Source organism: Laccaria bicolor, genomic scaffold (genome assembly GCF_000143565.1).
Source record: "Laccaria bicolor S238N-H82 LACBIscaffold_35 genomic scaffold, whole genome shotgun sequence".
Classification (NCBI taxonomy): domain Eukaryota; kingdom Fungi; phylum Basidiomycota; class Agaricomycetes; order Agaricales; family Hydnangiaceae; genus Laccaria; species Laccaria bicolor.
The window spans coordinates 250,004-277,551 of record NW_001889906.1 but is presented as its reverse complement, the minus strand read 5'-3'; the positions used below and the strand labels follow the sequence as shown (position 1 = coordinate 277,551).

The window sequence follows — 27,548 nt, the reverse complement described above, 5'->3', positions numbered from 1 at the left end:
CAGTTGGTAAAAGTACAAGAGATGATTAAATGCTGATATGATCTATATACTCAACGGAGGTGGTTCCTCCGGAACGGGTGCCAGCGATGCAAGCAATTCTTCATAGAAGGCCGTCAATGTCTTTTCATCAGAGCAGAACGCAGTCAAATCGAATCTGATTTTCTCCGCAGCAGAAGAGAGCCGATCATCTTTGGTCTTTGAGGTCCCTAACCTGCCTGGCCCCATTAGCCGATTCATGAGAAACAAGAACCCTTGACTGCCACCCAGAACTTGGACGAAGGCAACCCCAGAACGATGGACAAACTGGGAGTATCGGAAGGGTGCTCTGCGATACGAATAGACCACGTCAACCGTATTTGGGTATAGCTCTCCAGCTTCGACGTCGACAATGAAGCCAAATCGACGGAGGAGCTCATACTCAAAGTATCTTTGGGCTTGCTCTCCTTCTGGTATTCGTTTTTCTAGATCTGGTACAGATGGGGGAGGGACAGCAAGTCGAAGAGGAAAACAGGACTGGAATGCGTTGCGTTCACGGATATCGCTGATTTCGGTCACATATGCTTCGACCAATTTCAATCCGTACTTTTCAATGATCCGGCTCCATTGACGCAGTTGGTCTTCGATGCAGCGTGCGGTGGTACCAATCCACTGGAGCTCAAAGTGGAAAACTGTTCCTGGGTTATGCATGATATCGTGATGAAGTACAACCGTCTCTGCCTGGTCGCTTCGCTGGATGAATGGTGTGAAGATGTCAGCATGAGCTTGGTCAGAATACATGGGTGGATATACCTTGTTAGGATCAACGTCAATGACCATGGTTTGGCTCAAAATTAATGTCTTCCTGTGTTTCCGTCCAGCCGTCCCTCTCCTTGGTACAGAGCCCAATCGATCACCACTCTCTACACCCGTCGGTCGTCTTGTGAACCATCTTGTTCTACTAGGGGTCATCGGGATGGAGTACTCCCCCTTCAAGTGATAATAGTAATGTCTGTCGACGCAGGTGATCAAATCCAAAGTTCACGCAACGACTAAGAAATCTCACCCATCTAAGAAATTGTGATATCCTCTACAGTGTTCAAACAAGCCCTGCTCCATCAGCTTGACACCCCATTCCGCTCCTTGCGATCTAGATGACACATCCCGAAATTCACGAACCATCCAGGAAACAAAGTCAAACCCAATGAAAGAATCCGGGTACTGCCTGTGATGCCATTGATAGTTCTTTATGGGCACTCCATCGTCCTCTCGCATGGCCTTCGCAATAGCATTCAGCGTCATGTCTGAAATCTCCTTCTCGCTCTTGATTTTCTTGCGTAGAGGGCCTGCAGCGTGGATTTGGTCCAGCTGGTCCAGAAGAGATGGGTCCAGAACTGATACTGCAGGGTTGAGTGTCGTTGGAAGGAAGCGGACAGGAGGGAAATATGTGGCCTTTTCCTCGGGTGTCTGCCATCGTAGCTTGGTAAATTGTTCTGCCAACTTCTCAATGCCTACAATGCGGAGCTCTTCATCATTGAGCTTTTCGCCTGCTGGACCGCTACTGCTCGGGGGCTCTGAAGTAGGTATGACAACAAATCTCGTCCGCCAGTAATGGAGAGATTCAGAAAACTCCTGCTCATAACCCGCCACCAACATGTCGAGCCTATCATCAGGTGATGAGCGAGCACTCACACGGGAAGGATGTAAGACAAACCTGTTCCAACCGTAATTTTCAAGACCATGAGATGAGAATTTAGTCGATAGCTCAGTGTAGCCCACTGCCAGACCAATCAGGCAAAGCCCTCGAAATTGGCTGGAAGAACTTACCCCCAAGTTTCGGCCATATTAAGCACTGATACTCAAACTCTCGTGTCGGGATCATCCGTCGGACATACCGCCGTACTTGAATGGCCTCTCCAGTAAACGAAATCCGGTGAATTTCCTTCGTTATGCTAAGATAGACCGGATCAGCTGTTGAGCGAAGGACGTCTGCGGCTCCAACAGGCGCAGGAGTCAGCTTCTCCTCTCCGACAAATGACTTGGACCGGCGCAGTGCTGTCTTATCATCTTCCATATGGCCTTTTTGGTCTTGCGACTTCAAGACAAACTGGAAACCTTGCGCCAACCTTACAGCAGTCATCCCTCTCATGACGACGAGGGCCCATGCTCTTCGCATCTCATCTGCAGAACCTTTTGGGGGAGGTTTAACGAGAAAGGACTTCGTTTCCTCAGGGTCGACAACGAAGTCGTAAGAGAACACGTCATACGACGATTCAAGCTCGGCCGTAGAAGGGAAGTGCTCCACAGTCAAAGGTAAGCAACCTGGGGTGATGAGGGATTTCCACTTGATCTCATGCTTGTTTATCTTCTGTGGTAAGATGTGCTGCCATCGACCTGACATGAACCTCTGAGCGTACGATGCGGGTTGCTCAAGCTGCGAAGGACTCGAAAACGATCCTGAGGAGGATGATAACGACTGTGCCAAAATACTAGTTGTGCTCCGACGTTTAGCAGACAACCCCCCTTCGCGGGGAGGGCTGTTGAGGGGGGAACGTCGGATAAAAGACGATTTCTGTGGAATGAGTGTTTCCTCTTCAAAGGTCCGACTAAGGCTGGAGCGGCTCGCTGAATTATTTTTGATGGCCACCGGCATGATTTGCTGGACAGTGGGTGTAACTGGCGCAGGCATTCGCAGAGGAGATTGGGGTGTTACATAAGGAAGAAGTGGGGATAGCGTAGCATGGGCGGAAGAGGAAGAGGCAGATGCAGAGATTTGTGATGTCTGGGGTTCGCTGGGGCCACTGCGAAACGGATTGAAGAGCCAGGCCGGAGCCAATTTTGACGCAAGGCTCCCCTTCGAGATGGTCATCCGCCCGGAAGTTTTGCTGGAGGCGGATTTGTCGGACTGAAGAGAGCGTATAGAGGGGGCGGGGGACGTGTTCGCTTCACTAAGAGACATAACAGCGCTAAGGAGACCACCAGGAGGTCCTTCTGGAGGTAGTTCCTTCATGATCGTCTTAGGACTCTCTTCAATCGTGGCGATCCGAGACGCAGCTATAGAATTACGATGAGAGATGCGCTTTTCGTGGTTTGGTCGGTATCCTGGAGTAGCTGTGATGGTAGGTTGGCCAATAGTCGGGGTTGAGTTAGTTGCAAAAATCTCCATATCAAACCTATCTGCCTCGTCCTTCGTCAGCGGTTCATCGTCAGCAGAATCTGAGAGCAGAGAAGATGGTGTCCTTTCTTTCAAGTAGGGGACTTCGATACTAGGCAGGACGTCATGCTCCAGAAGACCGAGCATCTGAATTTCATGCATCTTAGCGCGAGCGACAAATCTGCAAGAATAAAGAAAAAGAATCAGTCTGGGAAAAACGAAGAGTGGAGGAAGAGCATGATTACCTGTCCTGTCTGAGCGGCAGATCCATTTGTATATCCCAGAATGTTGTCGATATCCAGAATGGTTCCCACCAAAAAGTTTTCTTCTTTCTTGCATCTCCCGCAGTTTCATCGCCTCCGCCCCACAGAGGATCTATGGAGAGCGGATCCACCTTATCTTCCAAGTCTGTCCTTGATTCCAATTCCGTGCCTTGAAAGCTAAAGATGGGACTCTGGTGAAGAGGCGGTTTCGTTAGGAGGACAAGATCCAACCCAAGGCCTTGATCTAGCATCCGGGTTGTCGTAAGGCGAAGAAGCTGCTTTGAAACCCGAAAGTACCCTGTGCCCGGAGATATTAGGATCGTCGTTGCGCCAGTGAGAGAAAGAGAGCGATCAATGTAATGGGTTTCGGCTGGATTCAGGCCAAGATTGAGCGCCTCCAACACAGGTCCGTCTTGAGCATATGAGAGACGACCGACAAGACGAACTTGACCAGGGAGTCCAACGCCGCTCTCAAGACAAGCGCGGTGGTAATGGTGGGTAAGAAGAATATCCCGCTGAAAGTCCCAGAATGAGTTTTTCAAGCTGACAAGGGTTGGCTTCCATTCATAGATGACCTCCAAGTCGGTGATAACCTTGAAAAAGTCCTTGTACCAGTTTCCCCTTTCATCGCGACGAAGAGGTCCAGCGGCGTAATCAATTTCGGATTCCTCATAATACACGCGGGAAATGAGGACAATCGTTACTGTGTGATTGGTTCCGGCTTCACGCCACTTCGCAAAGAGTTCCGGTAGGAAGGAATGTACAATTTTTTCGTTGTAGCGTTCCCCGTCGCCAGAGAATTCCCAGAGTTCCTGACAAACTTGAATGAAAATGGTGACCTTAGCCGAGAGGGACCTATAGATGGCTTTCGTGGCGCGGCCCATGCATGCGGTGGAGACCTGATACAATGACCATATCAATAACGTATTTCTAGTAAAGTCAAGCAATACGCACCCTCTTGCCTTTGATATAGATGTCCGATATCTTTGCAGCTATCCCGCCAATGAAAAGTATCTCCTGGTGGGTATAGACGCACTGGCCAACAAGGTCTTCCCCAAGCCTCCACATATCGTTTCGGCCTAGGTACTGGTCTTGAAAGGTGAATTCTACATAATCAGCGGAGCAAGCATCCTTGTCAACCTGTTCACGATTAGATGACACAGGACGGAGAAGGGACATCGCGGCATGCCTTCGTAACTGTCACCTCCCCGTTATTTCTAAAACCACACGCGTCTGCAACCGCTTTTGGGATGGATATCTTTCGCCGATGGTGGTCAGAAAGATAATATCATCCACCAAGAAGGATAACGCACCTGCAGTTGCGTCTTCACACACCCTTCATCCTTCGGAACTATGAACAGAAACCCCGATTCCCTATCCTCCGCGTTGCTGCTCACAACCCTCAACACATCACCCTCGGCAACTCCTGGCCATAAAGCTTGATTTAAGATGACATTTGCGGATTCCCTAATGTCGTGAACCCAAGAATTCAGAACCTTGAAATCGCCATCTTTGAGACGAGGGGGAGGTGGAAGTGGCCTGAGAATGGATTGCCCTGTCCCTGAGCGTGCCCGACCAAACCGCGGTTGCTGAGACTCAGCTCTAGAGGTTGACATTGACAGCTCCGCCTAGCGTTCTTTTCATGGAGGTTTTAGGCGCTTGCGCGGGAGTTTGAGTTGAAAAGCTTGATAACTCCCCGGCCTCTTTTGTGAAAGCCGGGACAAATTGAGTCCGACCACAGGAGCAAATATCGTGAAATCTCAAGCTCGGTTGTTGGTAGTGCGTTGACTTCCTTGCATTGACTTCCTTCATTGAATGGAAAGTTTAACCACGCGTATACATTTTTGAATTTCAAAAAACTGTATTTTTCGCACCTGAATGGCTTTTCGAAAGCCCACATTCAAATATACACCTACCTGCGGAGAGCCTACCCCAAAGCAAATTCCAGCCAAAAAAAAAAGCATGGAGATCAGTTAGAGATCAGCTTTTGGCATACTTAAAATACCTATTTGAATGATTGTTACGACGACATATCTGACAAAACATTGGAGGTTTAAGCTCAAGTCTAGCGGTTTATAGTAGTAACGATGCAGTGTTACTATGCGTAGAGCGACGAAATATGACTTGGTCAACATTGGGTCAACAGTTCAACCACCTGGCTCAACGCTCGAGCGAGCTTTTACATAAAATAAAAAGACACTTCCGAAATTGCTCTTTGTTTTTAATTATTTAACCTGAGCTACAATAACTTTTTTTCTTCTAGGTCATACTTACGGTGATTCCAAGCTCTAGAAATCACGATTCACGCTGTGCAAACGGCAGTGAAAGACACTGTAAGCTCGAGCTTGCAGAATTTCAGTTTGTTCTTGTTACACACGCGTTAAGTCACGTGGCTAACCTTGGAATCGTCAACAATAAACAGCCCCAAATCATTCCTTCTCCGCTGCCACTCATGACGATAAAGCCGGGCAATGAGATTCACCAAATCCATGTTGTTATTTCCCCTCAACTCGTCGTGAACTACTACCCAGTGCACGTCCTTCATCCCCAACCATCCAACATCAACCAAGCTGGCTCAGTCACTTTCCTGTATCCTGAGCGTCAATCGGATTCCTCTCAAATCACCGATCTTCAAAATAGGCATTAATTGCTCTGGGAGATCGCCTCCGATATCTCCTTGTCAATCTCTACCAAGCTTCACGGCAAGTTGTAATGATAACGCTGTGCATGCGCATACAAGTGTCTCTGCACCCTAACAAGCGTTTGCCGACTTTCTCTAGTGGCTAGTTCCTCCTGTAGACCTTGCAGTTTCTGGTCGGCGGAAAACTTGGCTCAAGTACGACTTTCCTATGATATTAATGAAACTTTCAGAGTGCTTGGACTGTATTTCTTGTCAGCTTCCGCGATCGTCGATTCATTGGTGTCCGCCGAGCTTAAGGCTGCTGCTTGACTTGTTGAATATCGGTTGGCCTTTGATCATGATCTGTAATCCTGTTGACGAAGCATGCGTGTACGCATGATCAGGTGGTTACTTTACCAATGGTGCGTCAGCTGACTTTATAATTAATCTTCAATCGACAAAGCTGAGAGAGCGACGGTTTAACCCTGTACCAGCATTGTGTTGACAACGGGCAAAACAATTTCGGCCTTTATTGACCTCTCGAGTCGTTTCATCCGTCTCCCGCGGCCTTCCCCGCATTTTTTCCGCGAAACATTTTCCAGTACGAATTAATTGAGGTTCCTCAGGATCGTCCATTATTCTTACGCTGTATCCCTCAGGTCTAAAATGCATACTGTGCATGTACAAGGATCAACTAGTTTCATGACCTCCAGATTCGGGGACGTGCCCGTAAATGAGATCCGATGACAGAACCTTCGTTTTTTACAGCCTGTTTAACTTACAAGTAAACACTCGCGGTGCATGATTTGTTTGAAGCGCTCAAAACCTCTTCACACACATCACATCCAACATTTGTGTTATTCGGCAGCGTGGTATGGCCGACATTTTCCTAACCGCAATTTGACCAAGTGACCCGCCGTGCGTGTGAGTTTACGCCAAGCGCCTCAAACCCCATATTTCCATATTCAGGCATAACCCGCCTCGTGCCCGCCTCGCGGCATCCGCACCTCAACCTAAAGCGCTCATTTTGACTTTCCCCATCCCAGATCACGCCACTTTTTACCCCAGCAAAAACCAAATACCCCGTTAAGGCCTTCTTCTCTGTCTCCCCCCAACCACTGCGCATGCAAGCCCGCCTCGTGGACGAATCAGTTATCATCTGATAGCATCACTTTGGCCCATGGAGAAAGCGGTTCCTGGAATGACATTGCTGCTCTTGAACTTCTTCTATCCACACTGGCTTGACATGACACTGGCAGTGCTAGTCCAGAAACGTTATGGGAGGTGAATTGATTGTACGATCTTCGCGATTAGGGTGTATGGTAGTTGGAGGCCTCCTCCCAGCTTCGAATTGGAAGTTCGAACTACTGGACCTGCCATTCAACTGACGTGTTGCTTGGAAGCTGCGCCGGACCTTCCGCGAAACGAGCAAATGTGTTTGTGCCCCCACTCGTGTACTCTGTCTGTCTGTCTACACGCCATGCCCGTGACTTCGGATCGAATATCCGTCGCCCTGAGCAGTCGGCCAGGATCGATGTGTTCACAACACCAAAGTCTACGCGCTTGTTATTACCCTTTGATGGGTGTTGCCTCACCGAGTCAGGACCCTGGCAGCACAATTGCTGTCCCTGTACCGATACCGCCCCCCCATGCTTGGGCCACGACGCGCGGCAATAGGAAATGCCCTAGGGTAGCAGAATTACCGGTGATTTGTTCAAGTACGTTGCCGTGTGCGTTTGAAGTAACCGGGCTAACAGGCCGATTCTTGGAAATTTTCCCGACTACCCTAAACGATGGAAGACAAAGAACACAAGCGTGGTCAGAAGTTCGGTCCGTCTACGAAGTAGGAGGCGGAGGGTCGGGTCTGGTGGTCAAAGGCAGGGCTTAGCGGTTAGTTGCGTGCGGACAATTCTCGTCCTTCTACCGGTGTGTGTCTGTCAGTTAACATTTCCGCCGGATTTCTATTGACGTTATTTAGCAGAAGCACAGGCTGCTACCCGCGATTCAGGAAGGTAGAAAGAAATGAATGGCCGGGGTCGCCGCCGAATGACCTGAGAGTCCCTCCAGGTCCACCTCTATTTTCCCCGACTCGCACTGCATCGCACCGCACTATTATCTCGCCCTCTTTACTCGATCTCCCTTGCTTCTGCCTGCCTACTGCCATGTTTATTTGAGGGTTCAATTATCGTTTCCTTCCGATACATTCCCCGGTTTCTGTGATACGGCGTGTATTCAGACGCGTTGGGGGGTTTCACTGCCCTGTATTCAACCGCTTGGCCTTATCGCTTCCTCGCACGCTCCCCGGTTCTATTGCATGGTCTGCTGCGCGTATTCAGCCGCGTTTGGGGTTTCACCGTGTGCTATTCGACTGCTTTGTCAGTGTTGAGCATTGTCATTCATGGTTAAACCTGTTTTTTACTCAAGATCAAGCGGCTACTTTTTGCAATTGTATGCTAGAATACAGCGCTCTCTCCGGTTCCGAAGACGCACGCTGAGACCCTAATCTGAAGCGGAACGCATCATAGCGAGCGTCCTTTTTGTGCGTATTTAGCCGCGTTTGGGGTCTCACTGTGCGCTATCTCTCATTCCAATGCTCAATATTGCAATTCATGTTTGAACCTCTGTCTTTCACTCAATAGATATTCAGCGGCTCTGCGGCTCGAATCTGAAGCGCTTAATATGAACAGAGCATATCCATACATTTAGGTTCCGGGGAAAAGTCTTGCGTCATAGCGGGTGCAAAAATTCTTGAACCCCGTCTAAAATGTTATCGCGGTCGCGAGAAACTTGCAATCAAGGAGTTTTGCGTCCGCTATGACGCTCATTGCTCAATAATAGTGCGTCTTCGGGGAATTTGTTGAAGCGTCCGCTATGACGGCGTTTTGTTCCGCTGAATTCAAGAGTCTCAAAGCCGCTTGTCTTATCCCTAACAACAGTTCCAGTTTAAATTTGCTTTTTATAGTCATCTATATATCCAGCACTGTGCAGTGTTTCACGGGTAGCCGATAACTGTCGCGTTTGTGCAGAGAGGAGAGAATTAGTCAAATGTTGTACGAATAACTTGAATGTGCACAAGGCTTGCAACCACGGGCTACGATAAATTTCTATATAATCAGTCGGAACCCCAACTTTGCGTCGCTATCTAATTCACCTCCATCGTGGGGCCAAAAATGACGAGTGGCCAAGTTGGCCTACGATTATGTAGAGTATACTCGTACCAATGACGTCGACGCACTCAATTCTATTTTTATCCTTGAGGTCCAACTCTCCAAGTTTACATACGGTTGACGCGTTGACGTGAATGCGTTCACTTATGACTCAGTCCCACCTCATAGTCATTGTGGGGAAAAGCGATTCGGAACTTGAGAAGGCTGTGGGTGGTGGGGTGTGGGTGGGTCTTCCTCTAAACCCAATGCTTCAGTACTTCGACTTCGCGGCTGTGCGTAAGGTATGAACCATATGGTCCCAGTACGACAAACTAGTTCATTTCGTACGTAGTCTAAGAGGTATGGACTGGATGTCCTCAACCTGGCTACCTCCCTGCCTATAGGGTAGTACTATCAGAGCATTACTTACAAGTCAATGAGTATGGCACGCCACGCATCCCTAGTAGGCCTAGGCCTATCTCACATCAAACTTAACAGCTCTGATCTCATTCATTCGAGTTCATTTCCCTCACGATCTCACTTCTGCTAACTCTCAATCAAAGCAATCAAATGAAAACGTTATAACAATGTTTTTCATCATTTTCGTGATATCCTAAAAAGAAAAAGACTACAGCTATGCGCACGTTGAAGTGCAAAAAGGGGTGTGTCCAACTACTCGGATAAGGTACGTTGCGTACGTAGAAAGGAGGAGGAAGGTAGGTAGGATCCGGTGGTGGAGAAAGGAGAAAAGTGTTGAAGCCTCTCTAATCCAGTCCAAACTGTTCCAGCCCGATCTTGGAAATGAATAATGAATAATGTGTCATAAGAGGTCGTGAGCCCGGACGGAGGTGGGTATCGGGGGCGATGGGGGACATAGTGGGAACAAAACAAAAAGGTCCAATGGTGGGTAGAAACGATAATGATAGAAAGGCGTGTGTGTGTGTGTCGATGGATGAATGAGTAAAAGTACAAATGCATGTTGGGACTTGACTTGACTTGAAAAAAAAGCTGATAGCGAGATGGTTGGTGATATATAGCATGAGATGATGAGATTGAAGATGCGATGCGATGCGATGCCATGAGTGAGACCAATGCAGAGACAGAAGGACGGGAGGGGAGCCATGAAACTACAAGAGCGAATGCACCCTCTGCCTCATCCGTCTTCGTGCGCGGAACACACCGAATTGAAAGGCCAATGACAGTGCCTGCCACTGCCTCTGCAGCGACTGCGTGCATGTGGGGACCCACTCGCCCGTTGAATCATCCTCCTTGACCACCACAGCCTCCTCCTCTTCCTCCGTAGTAGGTAGGAGCGAGCGTGTGATCATGGGTGTAGGCGTGTCTAGCAATTCTTCCTTTGACGAACACCGCTTCCGCTTCGTGGATAGCCTACTTGATCGTTGTTTCTCCTTTTCCTCGAAAGGGGATGTGTATGATGAGAAGCTGGTGCTGAGAATGTCGTCTGAATCGTAGGATGTTGGAGGGGAGATGTCGTAGGTTGAGTAGGTTGCGTAGTGGTAGGATGGGGGAGAGCTTGTGCGTGAGGAGGGTGAAGCAAAGTTGTTCCGAGACACTGTGGTTGATGAGGAGCGACGGGATGAGGGTGAGCGACGCATGGGGGAGTGGTGGGTGTATAGGCAGCTATCCTCGTCTATCTCTTCGTCGTCTACTGCATGCTCGTCCCATAGAGGATAGTTGGTTGAAGAGTAGTGAGCACCCGCAGAGTGGCGTTTAGCTGAGCGGGGAGGGACGATTGCGGGGAAATGTCGGTAGTCTGGGTCATGGAGGTCACCGTGTCCGTCTACGTAGACGGAGACTGAGCGTGATTGATGTGTGGAAGAAGAGTAAGACGGGTCAAGCAGACGCGAGATGTCTTCTGCTGTAGCGCGCTTTGAGGAGGAAGATGAGCAGGAGAAGAGGGGAGAGGAGGAGCGGGGGATGTGAATGGTAGAAGGCATGTAGTGTGAGGAAGAAGGTCTAGTCATTTATATAAGACTCTGAGATCTTTGTGGCCTTGAGGATGACTAGGAGGCGAGTGGCCAAAGGGGCCTTTAAGACGCCCTTTTGAAAACGCACCTTTTTAAAAAGGGTCTTGTGTCGGCTCATAAACAACCTCGTTGACCGTTTCCATTTACGGCCGTCCCCGCGTAATCATCTGCGTAATCTCTTTCCGTACCACCCGGCACTACTCCTTCAAGCAAAATGAACCGGTTCATCTCATTCCACGCTGTCGCCGCATTTTAGACAGCAGACTATCCCCTCCTCCCTTTGTCGATATCTTCAAATCCGATAATTCATCCCAGAATCGATCCTATCATCCGATTACTCACTTGGTCATGCCATTATCCATATGATTCCACTCTCCCCCGCATCCGAATCCATCTCTTTTGACTCATCCGTTATCATCGTTCTCTTCCTTACCGATTCACGCCTGCCTCTCCAATGCGTCCTTTCTTTGCCTTGCCTTGGGGATCGGCATTCCTCCTCCTCCGATCCGACTCTTCTTCGGATTCCCTCAAAGCCTGCGCTCATGATCATGATCATCCATCTAGCGCGGGTGGTTTCGAACTCGTCGTCGTCATCTCGGCAATGGCTTCCTCTTTGACGCGAATGTGATTATTACTCCCATGAGCGCCCGCGTAGTTCTACATAGCACATGCAGTACATACACTCAAATTCCTGTGTTCTGCGCAGCGGGTCTGTTGACCTTCCACGCAGCACACTTATAATGATTATCGACGTCGTACCATTTCCCGCACGGGTGACTCGGCACGCCCGCCGGTCCATGTCATACTGTAGCCAAGAATTGGCAATGCGGGGCAAATGCTATGGGGATGGGGAACCCGATTTATCTTTTATCTTTTATCTTTATCTTATCCACTCTACATCTAATCTAATCACCTATGGAAGTGGGCTTAAGCAAGCTCGAATTTATGTAAACGTAGGTTCGAACTCGTCAGCCTCGCCCGCCCGCCCGCTTTATGACCGTCGGTGTGTTTTTTGCTTACGCATCATTGAGATGATATCCGAGGGGTAGATAAACGGTATTGCGTGTACAAGCGCTCAACTTGGGTCACGGTGGGATCGACGTCAGGTTCGAGGGAGTTGGATGACATACCGAGGAGCGAGTGCTACCGCGGCTTTGTAACGTTGGTGTAATTACCTCAAGTTCCCATTACTCCGAAGGCGTAGCTCTAGCTTCCCAGGGAGCCTCGCTGCGCAAATCGTCAATGTCGAGATCTTGTCATGTCTCCACGCTCAAGTTCTTCGCAACATTGATCAACGCGTTTTTGTTTTGGAGCTACTAGTCGGAGCAAATAGTACCTATCTACCAACTTGAAGACGATCATCGTATCACATCTTGTCGGACGAGGTGCGGCTACCTACCCAAAGCAAAACAAAGCTTCTGGGGAATAAATATGTTGCCTAGGCCGGGTTGCCAAGAAATGTAAATTTAAGACTTCGCGCGAACCAACGCACGCACATAAGCAGCTACCGAGAAGTTGTCGTTCTACCCCAAGCATAACATTATCATTGTAACCTGGACTCGCCGCGAACGCGAGGTAAAAATCCCAACTTGAATCGCGCCGCATTATTCCCCGTATTCTTTCTCCCCTTCCTTTCTCCATTCCACCACCACGCGAGAAATGGGGATCGGAGGACGAACGGCCGTTTTATACTTGCACGCTTGGGGATTCGTGGAAGTGAAGTATGTATGCAATCAATCATAGGACGAATATTAGTATAGTATCATAGAGGGTTAAGATAAGATTAACCTCCCCCGAGAAATGGGGCTCGGGGGACGAACGGCCGTTTTATACTTGCACGCCTTACAATTCGTGGAAATTGAAATTTAAGTATGTATGCAATCATATATACCACGATACGAGGTATCATAGAGGGTCAAGATAAGATTAACCTCCCCCCCATTCTCAACTTCGATTAGATTGTACTTGAAAAATGTGCGAACCGTTCGTGATGGTGTGTGCGAATCGGTGTGGGCGTTAAACCCAAGTTACAGCTTTCAAATGATCATGGCTCACAGGCTAGTAGTAGTAGCGCAGAGCAAAGTTGTTCTCAGCGGCGGTGTTGCGATGGGGGGTTGTCTACATGCTTGGACCTACACGAACGCGCGAGGACGGACACGCGTTTTCATGCGCGGCGCGTCGAGGCGGGGGCTATGACTCGAACTATGAATGCCCAGCGCTAGTATGACACAGCAGCACCCCCGGCTGTTGAACAGGAGGAGTCTGGACAGGACGCGCTAGGTTTGGGAATAAGTATTGGTGGTGGTGGAACACGTTTGGGTTTGGGCTGTCACTGTCAGACAGAAAGGTTGAAGGTTAAATTTTTGGTTTGGAGAGAGTTACTAACTTGTTGTAGCCAGACAGACAGACATGAGGAAGGTACGGCTGAAATGCACGTGTAGAGTTACAGCACCACTAAAACACGCGTTGTCCGACGCGGTAAATGCGACTACGCACTCCCACACGCGTTTTCTTGAGCAACGCGCAAGTCCACCACGTTTGTTGTTGTTAGGCATGGCGCGATCCACGTGTTGTGGTTGTTTGTTGTTCTTGGCACACACCTTGTCGTCTGTCCGAGTCGCTCAGTTACATATGGATCTATAGTAAGCACAATCTGCTCTCATGATCATGATCAGTTCTCATCTTTGGGTAAGTTCGCAGAATTCGAATTCATTTTCCACTAAACATAACCTAGTCCATTCCTGGATGTTCCATTTATTATGTTTTAGACAAATCTGGGAGAAGGATTGAGAGGCGCCCGCTTATGTGTGGACAAGCTGGTTCGTGGGCTTTTACAGCAGCCAGTGTGGGGTATTTTCATGCAAAGTGCATCGCCTACCCATTCATTTCTCTCTATACATATGTTCTCAGCACAGGCCGCCCGCAGATGAACGGCACTCCCTCTTCGCCGGTCATCCACGAAAAGTGAGCGTCTGACTCTGACTCTCTCTCAATTTGTACGGTCATGCGCCCCTCTTGAAGTCATCCTAGCTCTCTCCATTCCATCCGTCATCGATGGCGTACCTGGTGCTACTCGAAATTCTAATCTACCCATCTAGATGAACATGCCATTATCACAATCGGTGATCATGATCAAGATAACCAGCGGAATGACGTTATCCCAACCCATTTATGGTCTTCGGTTTGGGGAGGGTTTTGTTGCAGGGGGTTCGTACCTGCTGCTTACAGGCTATGATCGTCGTGATTGAGGTCAGGCAATCAGTGAGTTCACAAACTCCGAAGTAGATCTGACCATCTATTCGATACCCTTATAGTGATTGGTTTCCGAGATGTTCCATGACCTCGGAATCACGAGTCGTCCACTCGGAACATTGTAGTTGGTGGTACACTCAAATTAGTCCTCTGTTGTTCAATTTCCAACATCCTAATGGTATGTTTCCAGGTTGTCATGAAAGATGTTGAAACTTCTGTCCTTCTGACTTCCTGTCTCAGGGTTCTGGTTTCCGTCTCAGGGTTCGGCGGTGATATAACGGGTTCTCGACAACTTCGAACCCACCACACTACCAGCGTTGATGAACGGAAATTCCAGTTCTTCTTTCATCTGCAACGCGGAATAGCAAGGCGAGTCTAGTGACCCAGATCGAACAATTTAATAACAACTCGGCTCATTCAATTATACTCTCTCCATAAAGAAAAGAAATCACACGATGTGTTGTTGACGCAAGCTCGCTCGCTCCTTGAAGATATCTGAGTGGCCTCGATAACGGTCGGGGACTACTGTACGTAAAAACTATCCAATTAAATGCCGGACCCTAATTCTACATCCTCTTCAGTTCCTGCATCCTCAGGTTTGAGTTTTCAAACCAATTTTCCCGCCGCCCAACGCAAAATGAAAGTGAAGAACACTCGGGTTCCCGTGTGTTCCTAACATGAGGTATTTTATCCCAAGCCTTCACTTTGATCTTCGGGCCGAAGCCATTATTTTTGCGCGGCATGGCAAGCATCTGACCTTCTTTCAATTGAATATTTGTGACCACCGAGGACGTTCTTTGTTCCTAGGGCTGGAATGCAACCCTGAAAGAAAAATGGATAAAAAGGACGAGCCAACTGCGCGCAACGTTTGTGCTAAAATGCCTCATGAATTTCTCCAGCTCGGACGGCTGACTATTTTCCGTGCTCTTAGCTCGTCACACCGCTGTGGCTTGGTTGGACTCAAAGATGTCAGGTGGCGCTTGCAGAGTGTCACTCATCCTTCGCCATCTCACCAAGAAGTCTTCATTCTGTGTGGGGATGACCAACTGGCGACCATCGCTACGTGCGAGTGGAATGGAATTCCTTTGTGTGTTAACTCCGAGTTATCATATCACTAATCGCAGCGCCTGATCACCTCTTGACGGATTCTTAATCGCCCTCGATAAATGTCTTCTCTTTTTCGGACATCGGTCCGAAAAAAGGGCAAGGTACGCTATCCGATGTCGTCGTTCTCTAAAAGATATACCTAAATTCGTTCGATAGGAGAAACGGTCATTCCGGAAGTCTTTCTTCCTCCTATGACCGACATATATTCGAACTTCGGCCAGGAAGCATAGAATTCAAGTGAATGAATGAACGTTTATGAGGGTCAAGTGACTTTCCTATTTATGTTCCTCTCTCGCGCCATATTGACGCGTCATATCTAGTTCTTCCGGTTATCGCCGATACGCAGTCTTTACTCGTGAGATGCTGCTGGTATACAGCATTTTCGTTTTCTTTCAGAAAATTCAGGGTCGTAAAAACCAACGAGAACATCATGGTGAGTGCGCGTACTGCTGAGCAATGGAGCTTTACTTTTGAAGAAAGAGTGGTGGCGAAACTGAGATGAACCAGCCCTTCTGCTTGCTGTAGAGCTGCGAAGCGCTTAGGATCTAAGCGCCGTTAATTGCGTCTGTTTGTCAGGCGGATAAACGATGCGATCCAATTGGCTGGAGCGTCTTCTCGCCCTACTTGCCCAACCACATAGAACTTGTCGCCGACTGCTTTCGTGTTTTCGATACAGCTACTCATGCGAAAGCTGTTAGCAGCCCCTATAACTCGTCAGAGCCCGACACCAGCGTGCATACCCACTACCTCCTGGCATCTGTTAAAACGCAAACACGCCGTTCCCATGCTTTCACATGTTGACCAATTATGATTCATTTTGGACAGCATCTGGTGGGGCCCCGCTGGCTGCCAATATTGCTATCGATGACGGCCAGTGGCACATGACCTGACATCTTGGTTCTGCTGCTGTAGCTAAGTAGCATGCGATTACGGCTACTTACCTCAGTGTCATTGATTCTCTTGCCGTTTTTCTGTTATCGTGAATCATATTGGGTATCCTGTGGTGCCGTGCTCTCTAGCAGTTGCTATCGATGACAATCTGGTTCTACTATGAGTGTTAACATGCGATATCACGGCTACCCTGCCATTCCATTACCGCTTCGTGCTTGCAGCAACGTTTGAATCATCTTGGCTAAAACGGCTTCGCGTTCAAATCTGGGTGTGTTCTTTCTTCTGCTACGATCGTGAACTCTGGCCGGAGTGATTATACCCGACGTTGCAATTTTGGATGATATTGACCAGCTCGCCAAGCTTATACCGCTGCCCTGATTGAAAGAAATCTTATCACGATCCAGGGTACTATGAGAGACAACTCTGGGCGATTATCTGTAAAAATTAAACAGCAAGGTGTCCAATTTTGATTTTAGCTCTCCGGCAAAGATAATCGCGACGAGAAGCCAGAGGGACTTGAAACGATCAGCCAACTTCCTTGCTGCAAGATTGAAGCCATATCTTCGTAGATCAGCTTTGCTACTACCACTTGTAACTTCATCGAAATAGTGATATTCACAGAGTTTGGAGGTGTAGGGCATTGCAGATAGCAAAATCAAGCAATCCTTGGCCAATCATTGGCGGGAGGGATCGCAAATTGACATATTGTGGCGATGCGATAAGATTATGCTCTTCATTCTCGGTGATAGGATGATTTGTCCAAGGTTGTTTGGCAAATTCAGGCGTCTACCGTATGGAAGATGAGGGTTCTTATGATATGATAATAACCAACCTTTCGCCCAGTGCGATGCTCAGGGATTAGTGTGGCGAAATCGTTGGTCGAGTTGGTTTGGCTAGTAAGTTCGACTCGAGCACGATGCTTGCCCTCCACCCAACGCTTGCTGGGTAGCTAATGGACGATCGAGAAACACTTGTGTTGATAACGGCGTCCACGATGAATCCTCATACGCTTCATGTTCGAAACTCGATTTCTAAATAGTAAATAAAGGGTCTTTCTGCTCTCACTCCACACGACCTTTGATCATATCTTATTCTCGCTTTTGGTCCTGTCGCACTATCACAGCTGTAGCTCGCCGTCGTGTTTCACCCTCGTTGAGAACATGGGCGACTCGCCAATGCCACTCTTATCCAACTTGTCATGATCTGCGAAGTAATTTCGCGTTGAGACGGAAATGATATATCATCGGGGGTCGAGTTCAATCTTACGTGTAACCGCTTCACAATTTAATCATTGATCAAAAGGGTCGAGCATGCACTAATTAGGGTGACGCGACGCGTTGTCTCCCGACGCGTCTCGTGATCGCGACCGCGCACTTTTACCAAATTTGTATACCTGATAAATGGTGCCTTGTAAATTGCACGATGCATTAAATAAGGGTTGTTCTCGACAACGTGTTCACCAGCCAGCATGCCACCTGACAACGTACCCCAAGAGTCAGTGGGTCCCGATCTCTTAATACTCGAGCCGGATGATACTTAACCTAAAGCAGCCATCATGGATCGCCAATTTTGGATTTTACCCTGTCCACAGTCCCGTATATTGTTGGGAAACAAAAAGAGAACATCAGGATGTACGTAGGTAGTCTGTATCGATAGGGCCCAGATAGACGTAAAGTGTATTCTCGATACAGCAGTATGGGAATGAACGTTGGACGAATGTGCGTTAGAAAATAGCCGAAGGTACAAAAGAAAGACTCATGTTGCTGGGCCCTGATGATGGCGCGATTCTGAAAGGAAAGATAAGATATCCCCCGATCAATATTATTATTACCCTACGTACCGATTATGACTGTGATGCGAAAGGAATGATAGAAAGTAAGGGTCATCTATTCTGAAAAGAACAGGCAAAGAACAGGTCCGAGTAACTTACATAGGGTCGTGATAGGCGGTCGCGCCGACTCTGGTCTACGTTGTTCGGGGCGCTTGGCGGGCCGAGCCAGAACCTCAAAAAGAACTCGAAAGAAAAGGGGTTGGACGGCGTAACCGTCAGATTGCCGAGCCGCCTACTTATTTCGTGCCATCCAGCAGCATGTTGAGCACAAGGATGATCAGACTGTCAAAAATACCGGGCTCGCATCGACTTCCGAGACTTGAACAGATTAAAAGAATGGAAAAAGAGGCGTTTTCGTACAAATGGGTCGTTCCGTGCTATAGCTGTGTCACGCATAGCTGTACGCCAAGTCCACGAATAGATACGAATCTTGCAGGGAATTGTGGAGCATCGCCAATGACCAGTAAGGTGATGATGAACAAATTCCCTCCGACGCCCATACAACAAAAGGCACCAGCGGCTTCGACCGAGCGCAGGGGATCTCAGAGGGAAAGGTGAAGCCCAATAGTCAAGCAAGCGATTGGAGCGCACCGTCGCCGATCAGTTGACGAGTCTGGAGCTGAGGTCTAATCATCGCAATATCCACATTCCGACCACCATGAGAGTATCCAATACATCTGAACCCTTTGAATGTGTAATTCCCGTTAATAGTTTCAGATTGACATAAGGCGCGCGGGAGGACCACAGCACCTGGCTGCAACCAGTTACAGCTCTGTCTCGAGCCACTGGACTTTGAGAAGGGGTCCTCGCGCACGGAAAAGACCTCGGAAAGCTGCCTGATGTACTCAGCGAGGCTTGTAGACTGGGTTGGAGTTAGATTGCTCGCGATCGAACCCTTCTTCGCAGCTGCTTCGCCTGGTATCGGAAGTTTTTGTTGAGAATATGTGCCAATTCTTGCTTGCTGGAGGTCTGCAAGACAGAAAATCTGAGATACGTGATGGAGAAGATGTCCCAAAGGGTGAGATGCTGACTGTGAAAGTTTTGCGCTGAACACGCAAAAGTGTCATGGTAAGAATGAAAGACAGCCTGTGTCGTCGATTGGGAAAGGATCAAACCTCGCCATGGCCTTGGGAATTAGACAGACGCTTAAGGATAGTTTCAGCTGTGTTGTAACGCCCCCTTGCGCCATCGTTCGAGGTGGTGAAATCCCGCTGATGAATGATCAGCTGCAAATAGCACGAGCATGCTACGCCAAGTCACGACAAAGGACTCGAGACGATCTGCAACACATGGAGTAGCTTGACGCGTATTGCCGATGGGGAATTGTCAGAAGAGAGGGGAATGTTGCGCCAAAGTGGCGACAGTCTGAATGGTCCATTCGGCTCTCTCGGCATGGGCGCCTCTTCGACAATGACTCGAACAAGACGCGGCGGAGATGCATCGATGTTGGCATGACTTTGATAATGCTAAGAGAAGGGCAAGTTGTGTCGCACCTTACGCAGAGAGCCTGGAGTACCAAAACGAAGAGCAAATCAACAGCTGATAAGAAGAGACATTGTGGCAGATAGAATACCATTACTATCAACCATTTGATTCAAGGATGCCTTTGTTGGCTGGACATCGGGCGAACCTCAAAGTTCCTCTTACTAACGTTGAACGTTGAAAAGCCTATGTGGCCCAGAATTGCCTATCATCACGTAGATGCAATGTTGACAAGACTAGGCAAGTCGCTAAATACATAGCTGTTATCTCAATCCAGCCGTCCTTGTTTCATAAGCTTGCGATACTCGGAAGGCCTATATTCATCGACATAAGTTATGTTGTAGTTGTGTCATCTCATACGCACCGTTCGCCATTACGAAAAAAGCGCCAACTTCAGATTCTGAACCAAGATTTTCGCGTCTCCTTTTGGTCAAGAGCTTTCCGCTTGGTCAATCACAGAAGCGAAGATTTAAGGACTTGGACTAATATGATGCAGTTCACGAAGCAAATTGGAGATAAGGAAAGGTTGTAAGAGTTCTTGAAAGAGCAACCTCTTCACTCATCACGGGACCGTGAAATCCGACTAAGTGACAACTCTGAAGCCGACTGAACTCCTCGGCGAAAGGAGTTTGTATACTGGATGGCAATCCATTAACTATCAGGGATAGAAGAAGAGGATAATAAAGTGGGAATTGATAATTTACGCCAAGCTCTCTCTATCATCATGACAATGGCTCAAATCCCAGACAGCGAGTTGCGTTCCCAGTGAACGACCATGCACTACAGCCGCACACCAATTCCCCTCCAAAGCAACCTGCCAGACGCCCTCCATATGAGGAAGTGATAAATTTATCAGATCACTGCCATCTTTCACGTTCCACAACGAAAGCGCAGACTCATCTCCACTGACAACTCTCAAATCGCTATTATGAAGGGCGGTGACGGCGCCCTTGTGCCCAGTAAACTTGTGGTACAGTTCCTGCGTGGTTGGATTCCACACGCAAACAACAGCGTCTGCGGAGCCAGAAACAAGATATGATGATGATAGGCTCAACAGGGCAATGACAGAAGTGTGTTCTTGCATCACCGATTTGCAGTTGCCGCTATTGATATCCCAGCATCGAATCGTGCCATCCATCGATCCAGAAAACACTTGATGACGGTCGAGATCGAGTGCGAGGGAAAAAACTATGGAGGTGAAAAATGTGTCATTGGGATTTAGAGCCATGATACTTTAGGATATACATACCTTTTCCACTATGGCCAGTAAGAACCCACGTGCATGTGCCAGCTTCTATGTCCCAGACGCGAAGGGTATGATCGTAGCTTCCAGAGACAACAGTTCTGCCTCTCGCCGCAATGGCGCGTATTGGGGCCTCGTGACCTCGCAAGCACCGTAAATGATAAGGGTTCTCTTCAGGATTCTGAATGGTAGAGACTGAGTCATCTCCGGAAAAAGCAAATACCAGAGGAGCATACGTATTCTGTGGGATCGCCGTCATCAGATTCATCAGGTTCATGGTATCTATATTCTGGTTCTCCGACCTGCGGAACCCTCCAAACACGCAGAGTGGCATCTCGACTTCCTGTGGCGATAAGAGGTTGCTCTGGCCAGGTCAAGAGCCCATCTTGGTTCTCTACCTGCTCTGGTTTTACGAGGGCTAGACACCGTACCGTAGAAATGTGCCCTCCAAAGATGTGTGTGGATCTTCCTGTTGACAGATCCCAGAGACGAACAGTCTGATCGGTAGATCCACTGATGATTGTGTTTTCAAGCGCCTCCAAGGACCATACGCCACCTTGGTGTCCTTCGAAGCAGTGAAGTAACTGAAAGGTCGAAAGAGAAAAAACATTGATGGAGTGATCGTCTGACGCTGTGATAATTTTCCCTTCATGGAACTTGAGGCAAGTGACGACGGATGAACCATGAATGTTCAAGAAAGTGGAGCTTTTGTTCTGGTTTCTGGTAGGACGACGATCCTTTAGAAAGTGGCAAAGCAATAAGAATGTAGGCAAGACTTACGAGGCCATGATGAGTGTCAATGTCAAGATCTAACTTGACATTATTACTATTTTGTAATTATGCCCACTTGTGACTTAACTCTCGAGTAACTACTAAATCAAGTCCCAAGAGCGTTGTCACAAGGCCCATTGATGATCACTCTTGAACATGCGCGCCGATCGGAGTTGGATAAAAAGCTTGACGAAGAATAGTGGCCAGATATATACCTTCAACAATCATAATCGAGAGATAACTCTATGGTACACTTCAAGTTGTTTGGCGTCTTGAATATCTCGAGAGGAGAGGTGTTTTTGAATCTGAAAGAAGTTGAGGGCAGACCACTACAATCGATCCGACCACAATCTCCTGTACACGTGTGACTGGGTACAGAACGTAAAAGTTGTCGGAAACAAGTCGCTAAATGGAGTTACTCAGTAGCAGCACAGAAGAGTATAAGAGCAAACATACCCAGGCCAACCTTGGCCAATGGCAGCATACGTGGGTCGCAACCATGGTCCTGGGAGCGGGAGGTAAATAGTATCGCGAAGTCGGGAGTACCTGTCCAAAGGAGGGATGATAAAGCCATCTTGCCAGGGGATCCAACTATAAATCCTCTGTACAGAAGCATTCTTGATGGCATTCAGTACTACGTCGTCCTCGCTAATGTAATACGCTCGCGGAACATATACAATCTGTAACTTTGGTATGTGGACGAGAGCTCTTGCGAGGGCCCTTGAACGTTGCGTTCGTGCCCCAGCACATGGACCAGCACCTTTCGACTCTGAAGTAATATCAAGAGAGACGGAGAGGGCCACGAGCCTTGGGACTTTGGAAAGAATTGTGCGTAGAGCCTGGCCAAATTCGCCCTCTATCCGGAGTCTCTTGACATAGGAACCGACCCCACCTCGAGATAGAATAGAGGCCAAGATGCTGGCCTCGGCCTGAGAGGTGACAATGACCGTTTCATATTTCAATAGAGTGGCAACACGCCGCCAACGGTGGCAAACAAGGAGCAGCCGCGCCATCTCGTTACGATGGGCGAGCAATGGTTCTGGGGATCGGTCTGCAAACACATCATAGTCTATGGAGTGGCACATAGCTATGATTTGATGAAGGAGTTCTTCCGGGAGTGTTTCAAACATTTTGGACGCGACTTGAGTTGACCATACAAGAGATTACCCTGTGTTCACCTTATCACTAAGCATGTGCATCTAGCTGTTCTCGCTCACCTATACTTGAGGAGCACCTTTGTCCTTGTCGTAGTGAGAAAAGAATTTGTGACCTTTGTCTCCGATATTTTGTCGCAGTGAGAAATCAATGATGAGCGTCGCATGGACCAAGGCACAGCCGCATCACGGAAATGACGCCCAATAACAACGGTTCTAACTTCTCAATCTTCCACCGCGCTTCCACCTCATCGTTGGCCTCTTCGCCTCTACCCTGTCCATCGTATTGATTCCGCCGGAGACGGTGGGGACGGTGATCAGCAGTCCAATTCCAGTATCATCTCCCTTCTCCTTGGTTGTGTCGCTTTCCGCTGTTGTTCTTTTCTTCTCATCGGGCGGATATGGCCCAGGTCAAGTTGTGAGTTGGCTTGAAAATCGTCATCGGAATGCGCGCGAAGGAGAGCTCACGTTCTTATGTTCATCTTATAGAGAGCTACGCCCACCTCCAAACGTCGACTTCGTTCATGGTGCGTATGAGCGCTTTCTTCAATATCAGAGAGCGCCATATTCCTTATTGTTCCATCGCAAATGGATGGTGCTGACCGTTATCTGCAGGCTATCCTGGTATTCCACCTGGCGCTCCAGATCGGCCCCAAGCCGCGGTAAAGGGTGTACGTAATAGTTTATCTGTTTCCAATCCATTCTCTGACCACCGCGCGCAGGCCATCGAGGTTCGTGTCCCGCAGCAGGGGGTCAAGGCGAAATGGGTGCGAATCGAGTTGAGGAAGGTGGAGACGCTGCCCGGGGGTGGACAGGCCAACACATATTACGACTTCGTTGGACCGAGTCCAGTGAATTTGTGGAACTCCCCAGAGGATTACGGCCTACTACGTTCTGTGAGTATCGTCCTGTTGTATCATATCCGTTTGCTAACATCCTTTGCAGCAAGATTTCCCATTTTCGATTCGGATACCTGAATCAATTCCACCCAGCATCGCATTGGAAAATCGAGGTGGGCAGGCTCACGTTCCATGATTCATTTTTGCTGAAATTTTCTTCTGTAGCTGGGATCAATTATGAGCTGGTAGCTAGTGTATGCACCAAAGGCAAAAAGTCAGTTGATTTCTCGCTCTCTTTACATATGCTTATACCATTCCAGAGGATTTCTTCGAAAAGCCAAATCGGTGGTTGTTTCCACCCAGGCGACTATCATCATCGATAAACATGAGCTACACTCTACCTGGCCCGTCTACTGCCAACCCGAGACCCGGCACCTTGCTCAAGAAGGCGTCAACCTCATCGTCCAGCGCAACCATACCTGCTACGGGCCTGGTGATCGTATCTCCGTCAATGCCACTGTCAAATCTGACAGTTTACATACCATCATCCTCCGAGGGTTTGAAATATCGCTCAAGGAATCGACTGTCTTCCGCGCGGGGCCATATGCCCAAGGAAAGAAAGCCGCCCCACAAGTCAGGGTGGTCAACGTATGCGAGAACAAACTTGTCGTGAATGCGACGTTATATGGTGGTACACAACATCAAGCGGAATTGTGGTGCCTGCTCAACCAAAACCATACGACGACCACTCTCAACGCGGCCAGACATATAGATGTCACATACACCTTGTCCATTAAGGCGCTGATGGGCACTGGGACGCATCTCATAATGGACTTACCTGTGATCGTGTCCAATTGGCAAAGGTGCGTCGTACTCTGAGCAAAACACGAGCTGTTCATGTTTAGCCTTGTCATTGTCCAGTCATGTATCTGCCGAAGCTATTAGGTAATTAATTGGAAACTTTGTCGATTTTGAGGTTAGGCTAACGTATATGTAGGCGTATTGGACCAGCCCCCAGTCTCTCTCTTCTTCCCGTGTCGAATACACCAACTTCCCAACATCTGGGATCTAGAGAGCCTCCACGCGGAATATCACCTCCAGCTCTATCGGGAGCTGGTGCTGCGAATCCTTATTCTACCCTTCCCACGGCAGCGTCGTCCACCGCAAAGCTACCAGCCGATGAACTGGGTTATGGGGCTGGGTACGGCATCAAGCCTCCATATGCCACACACCAGCCAACGAAGAGCAATACCCTCAATGATGACTTCCCGCCTGTCCGTCCAACGCCCACGATCAACACCAACCTCAAACCCATCACACCGCCCCCTGCAGCAGTTCCGGCCGCGACGCCAGCGACGACCACGAACGGTAGGACAACGGGAGTGGGAAACAGACCTCGTTCAGCGGGTGGTCCGGGTGGCGGAAATAGGTTCACCATCATGAATGCCCATCCTACCGAAATTTCAAATGACCATGGACCTGCTACGACCAAGAATTGGCTCTCCGCAGAGGAAGAAAAGGCGCAGTTATTTGAGAAGGCTAGAAAGCGGGTGGAGATGACGCAAGGTGCTCATGCTGCTCCAGTAAGTTGCTATTCGACGTATGGAAATATGATCTCTGTTACTGATATATGCGTCTCAGCCTCCTTCATCTGCATCCCCACCTCCTACATCCCAGACATCGCCTCCCCGGACCGCAGCGGCAGCGACCGGCAATCCTGCCAATTGGCTGTCAGCCGAAGATGAAAAGTTACTGTACCAGAAAGCTACAAATGCAGTGCAACAGACGCAAGGAGTTCGGCCGCCTTTGCAGTACTCCGATCCCATTAAGAGCGTGTCCGGTAGCAGCACTTCCAAGCCTTCAGCAGCAGCAGTCATGTATGCGCAAGCTATCTCTGCTCGGAACAATAAGGCAGATGCTTTGCAAAAGCAGGCAACCAGAACGGCCTCACCCCCTCCAGCTCAAGTACCCATTCCCGCCGTTGCCAAGGTGCCTGCTGTCACTGCCAAAGTACCCGTTGTTGCACAAGGATCTGCTCCTTCTCGGGTGCCTTCTGCTGCTCCTTCTGTACAGACACCAGCCCCACGTTCAGCTTCGTTTAAACCCGCAGTTCCACAATATTTGACTGCAGAACAAGAAAAAGCTGCTTTGAGGCGATACGAAGAAGCAAAGAGGGCAGTGGACCGTACTCAAGGTGGATTTATGAGTGAAGACGGTCACGGCTCAGGATCGAGTTCAGATCCTATTGCTTATGATTCGCTGTACCCTTCTGCCCCTGCCGGCTCTTCCTCCCAAAGTGGGCCAGCGGCAGACGAACCACCTCCATTCGACGTTGTAGCACCACCCTCTGGTCCTCAGGCTATTCTGTCCGAAAAGGAGCGTATGCGACGCGTATACGAGTCGCAGGATGCTGCTGCACTTCGCAATAACGCCAATACGGAACCACCTTTGAACACGTATTCTCCTCCGGTCCCTGGCTCTTCTTCCAGTGATTATGCTGACGCCCTTGCGCAAAAAGAAGCTTTGAGACGCAAATTTGAGGCTCGTGATGCCCTATCGCGCGAAAACAGCGCCAATGTCAAGCCACAAACGCCTCCTCGTTCTAATAGCACTAGTGGAAATTTCAGATCTCCTGCACGAACTCCGAGCGCTAGCTCTACGGGAGGTCCGCGGCCAACACCCGTACCACCCACTGCGGGGGGGAGTGGTAGGGTACTAACGGCCATCGAAGAAAAGGCTATGTTAAAGGCCAGGTACGAAGCTATGGAGGCTCCTCAACCGCTGCGCATGAATGGAAGCACTCTAAGTCCATTGAATGGCCGACAAGCCAATGCGAGTGTTTCCCCTCCTCCTTTCTCCAGTGCTCCTGGTCGCGTTGGAGGATCTCCTGCTCCTCCTGCGCAAACTCCCCCACCTCTGATGCCCAGACCTCCCGCGGAATACATCCAAGAAACACAGGCGGAAGATGCACGTGTTTCGAGGTTCACCATGAATGGAGAGAATCCGTCTTTAGATGACCATGACCATCTGAACCATTCTCCGAACATGATCAATGGGAAAGGTAATCGGGCTCCATCCCCGTTGCCCAGTGCGGCTGCGAATGACCAGCAGCAGTTCACACCTCTCCTGGCTGGATATGAGGGATCCAGTGTTGCTCTCAAGTCTCCTGGGCCCCCACCCCCGCTTCCACCGAAACCTGCTGAGTGAGAGAGAACCACGCTCATGACTATGTTTCCCTCCCCCCCTTATATCCCCGTTTTTCATCTCAACTCACTTGTCTCTCTGTTCTTGCCGTATGGCTCGATACCCTCCCTCACATTTGGAAGGGCGCTGAAACTGTTTATTATGCTTTCATCTTGCCCCCCTATCCTCTGTTATATGTTTGGTATCATTCCCCTTGTTTTCATTACTACCACCATTTGTTTTCCATTTAGCGGTATATGTATGCTACCATTACTTTTACATCCTGGTGATATGCAGATTCACCCCCAACGCTCATTTAAACTATTATCCCTACTCTCTCCGGCTCAAACTTACGCGTTATGATTGGGAGGACGGCAGTAACCTAGCATGGTGTGTGGAGCTTTTCGAGAGCGTATTAGCGTCATCGAGCCAGTGAGCATAGTCAATGTAGTTCATTTTTCGCTCCATGACACCAACTTCCAATCATTGTCTTTGCCAACACCTCAAACAAGGGACAATTGAATTTTTGACGTCAGTTTTGCACCTTACCTACAGTGTTGCATAAATAAGTTAAAAAGCTATTTGTTTATGCTGATGTGTGCCCAAAGAGAGTAATTTCGTGACGGGTGTCACCCATAATCATCACGA

General features: G+C 48.8%; 9 protein-coding genes across 9 annotated transcripts; 5 read left to right on the top strand and 4 right to left on the bottom strand.

Annotated features, from left to right (window-relative positions):
• Window positions 1-42: 42 nt before the first annotated feature.
• On the bottom strand, window positions 43-5,009 carry LACBIDRAFT_307460 (uncharacterized protein; the record flags this gene model as incomplete). Its single annotated transcript, XM_001886004.1, has 9 exons — window positions 43-729; window positions 790-988; window positions 1,043-1,639; window positions 1,691-1,754; window positions 1,804-3,311; window positions 3,376-4,292; window positions 4,348-4,533; window positions 4,583-4,651; window positions 4,707-5,009. 9 exons carry the CDS (start codon window positions 5,007-5,009, stop codon window positions 43-45), a joined length of 4,530 nt encoding a protein of 1,509 aa, XP_001886039.1.
• A 2,583-nt stretch (window positions 5,010-7,592) lies between these two features.
• LACBIDRAFT_307459 (uncharacterized protein) lies at window positions 7,593-7,901 on the top strand (the record flags this gene model as incomplete). The annotated part of the gene is made up of 1 exon (XM_001886095.1): window positions 7,593-7,901. The coding sequence occupies one exon, from the start codon at window positions 7,593-7,595 to the stop codon at window positions 7,899-7,901; it is 309 nt and encodes a 102-aa protein (XP_001886130.1).
• A 2,385-nt stretch (window positions 7,902-10,286) lies between these two features.
• LACBIDRAFT_307458 (uncharacterized protein) lies at window positions 10,287-11,144 on the bottom strand (the record flags this gene model as incomplete). Its single annotated transcript, XM_001886003.1, has 1 exon — window positions 10,287-11,144. The coding sequence occupies one exon, from the start codon at window positions 11,142-11,144 to the stop codon at window positions 10,287-10,289; it is 858 nt and encodes a 285-aa protein (XP_001886038.1).
• Window positions 11,145-11,699: 555 nt separating this feature from the next.
• On the bottom strand, window positions 11,700-12,752 carry LACBIDRAFT_331671 (uncharacterized protein; the record flags this gene model as incomplete). Its single annotated transcript, XM_001886002.1, has 5 exons — window positions 11,700-11,804; window positions 11,829-11,858; window positions 11,907-11,985; window positions 12,278-12,299; window positions 12,644-12,752. 5 exons carry the CDS (start codon window positions 12,750-12,752, stop codon window positions 11,700-11,702), a joined length of 345 nt encoding a protein of 114 aa, XP_001886037.1.
• Window positions 12,753-13,700: 948 nt separating this feature from the next.
• LACBIDRAFT_331670 (uncharacterized protein) lies at window positions 13,701-14,778 on the top strand (the record flags this gene model as incomplete). Its single annotated transcript, XM_001886094.1, has 6 exons — window positions 13,701-13,789; window positions 13,823-13,835; window positions 13,916-13,966; window positions 14,058-14,111; window positions 14,376-14,408; window positions 14,590-14,778. The coding sequence occupies 6 exons, from the start codon at window positions 13,701-13,703 to the stop codon at window positions 14,776-14,778; spliced, it is 429 nt and encodes a 142-aa protein (XP_001886129.1).
• A 499-nt stretch (window positions 14,779-15,277) lies between these two features.
• On the top strand, window positions 15,278-16,396 carry LACBIDRAFT_331669 (uncharacterized protein; the record flags this gene model as incomplete). Its single annotated transcript, XM_001886093.1, has 3 exons — window positions 15,278-15,486; window positions 15,827-15,939; window positions 16,332-16,396. 3 exons carry the CDS (start codon window positions 15,278-15,280, stop codon window positions 16,394-16,396), a joined length of 387 nt encoding a protein of 128 aa, XP_001886128.1.
• Window positions 16,397-22,053: 5,657 nt separating this feature from the next.
• On the bottom strand, window positions 22,054-22,854 carry LACBIDRAFT_307455 (uncharacterized protein; the record flags this gene model as incomplete). The annotated part of the gene is made up of 2 exons (XM_001886001.1): window positions 22,054-22,129; window positions 22,181-22,854. The coding sequence occupies 2 exons, from the start codon at window positions 22,852-22,854 to the stop codon at window positions 22,054-22,056; spliced, it is 750 nt and encodes a 249-aa protein (XP_001886036.1).
• A 425-nt stretch (window positions 22,855-23,279) lies between these two features.
• LACBIDRAFT_331667 (uncharacterized protein) lies at window positions 23,280-26,924 on the top strand (the record flags this gene model as incomplete). Its single annotated transcript, XM_001886092.1, has 10 exons — window positions 23,280-23,296; window positions 23,368-23,405; window positions 23,494-23,549; window positions 23,601-23,774; window positions 23,824-23,890; window positions 23,943-23,991; window positions 24,038-24,580; window positions 24,639-24,662; window positions 24,715-25,300; window positions 25,359-26,924. 10 exons carry the CDS (start codon window positions 23,280-23,282, stop codon window positions 26,922-26,924), a joined length of 3,120 nt encoding a protein of 1,039 aa, XP_001886127.1.
• A 138-nt stretch (window positions 26,925-27,062) lies between these two features.
• Window positions 27,063-27,263, top strand: LACBIDRAFT_307453 (uncharacterized protein; the record flags this gene model as incomplete). The annotated part of the gene is made up of 1 exon (XM_001886091.1): window positions 27,063-27,263. One exon carries the CDS (start codon window positions 27,063-27,065, stop codon window positions 27,261-27,263), a length of 201 nt encoding a protein of 66 aa, XP_001886126.1.
• Between the last annotated feature and the right edge of the window lie 285 nt (window positions 27,264-27,548).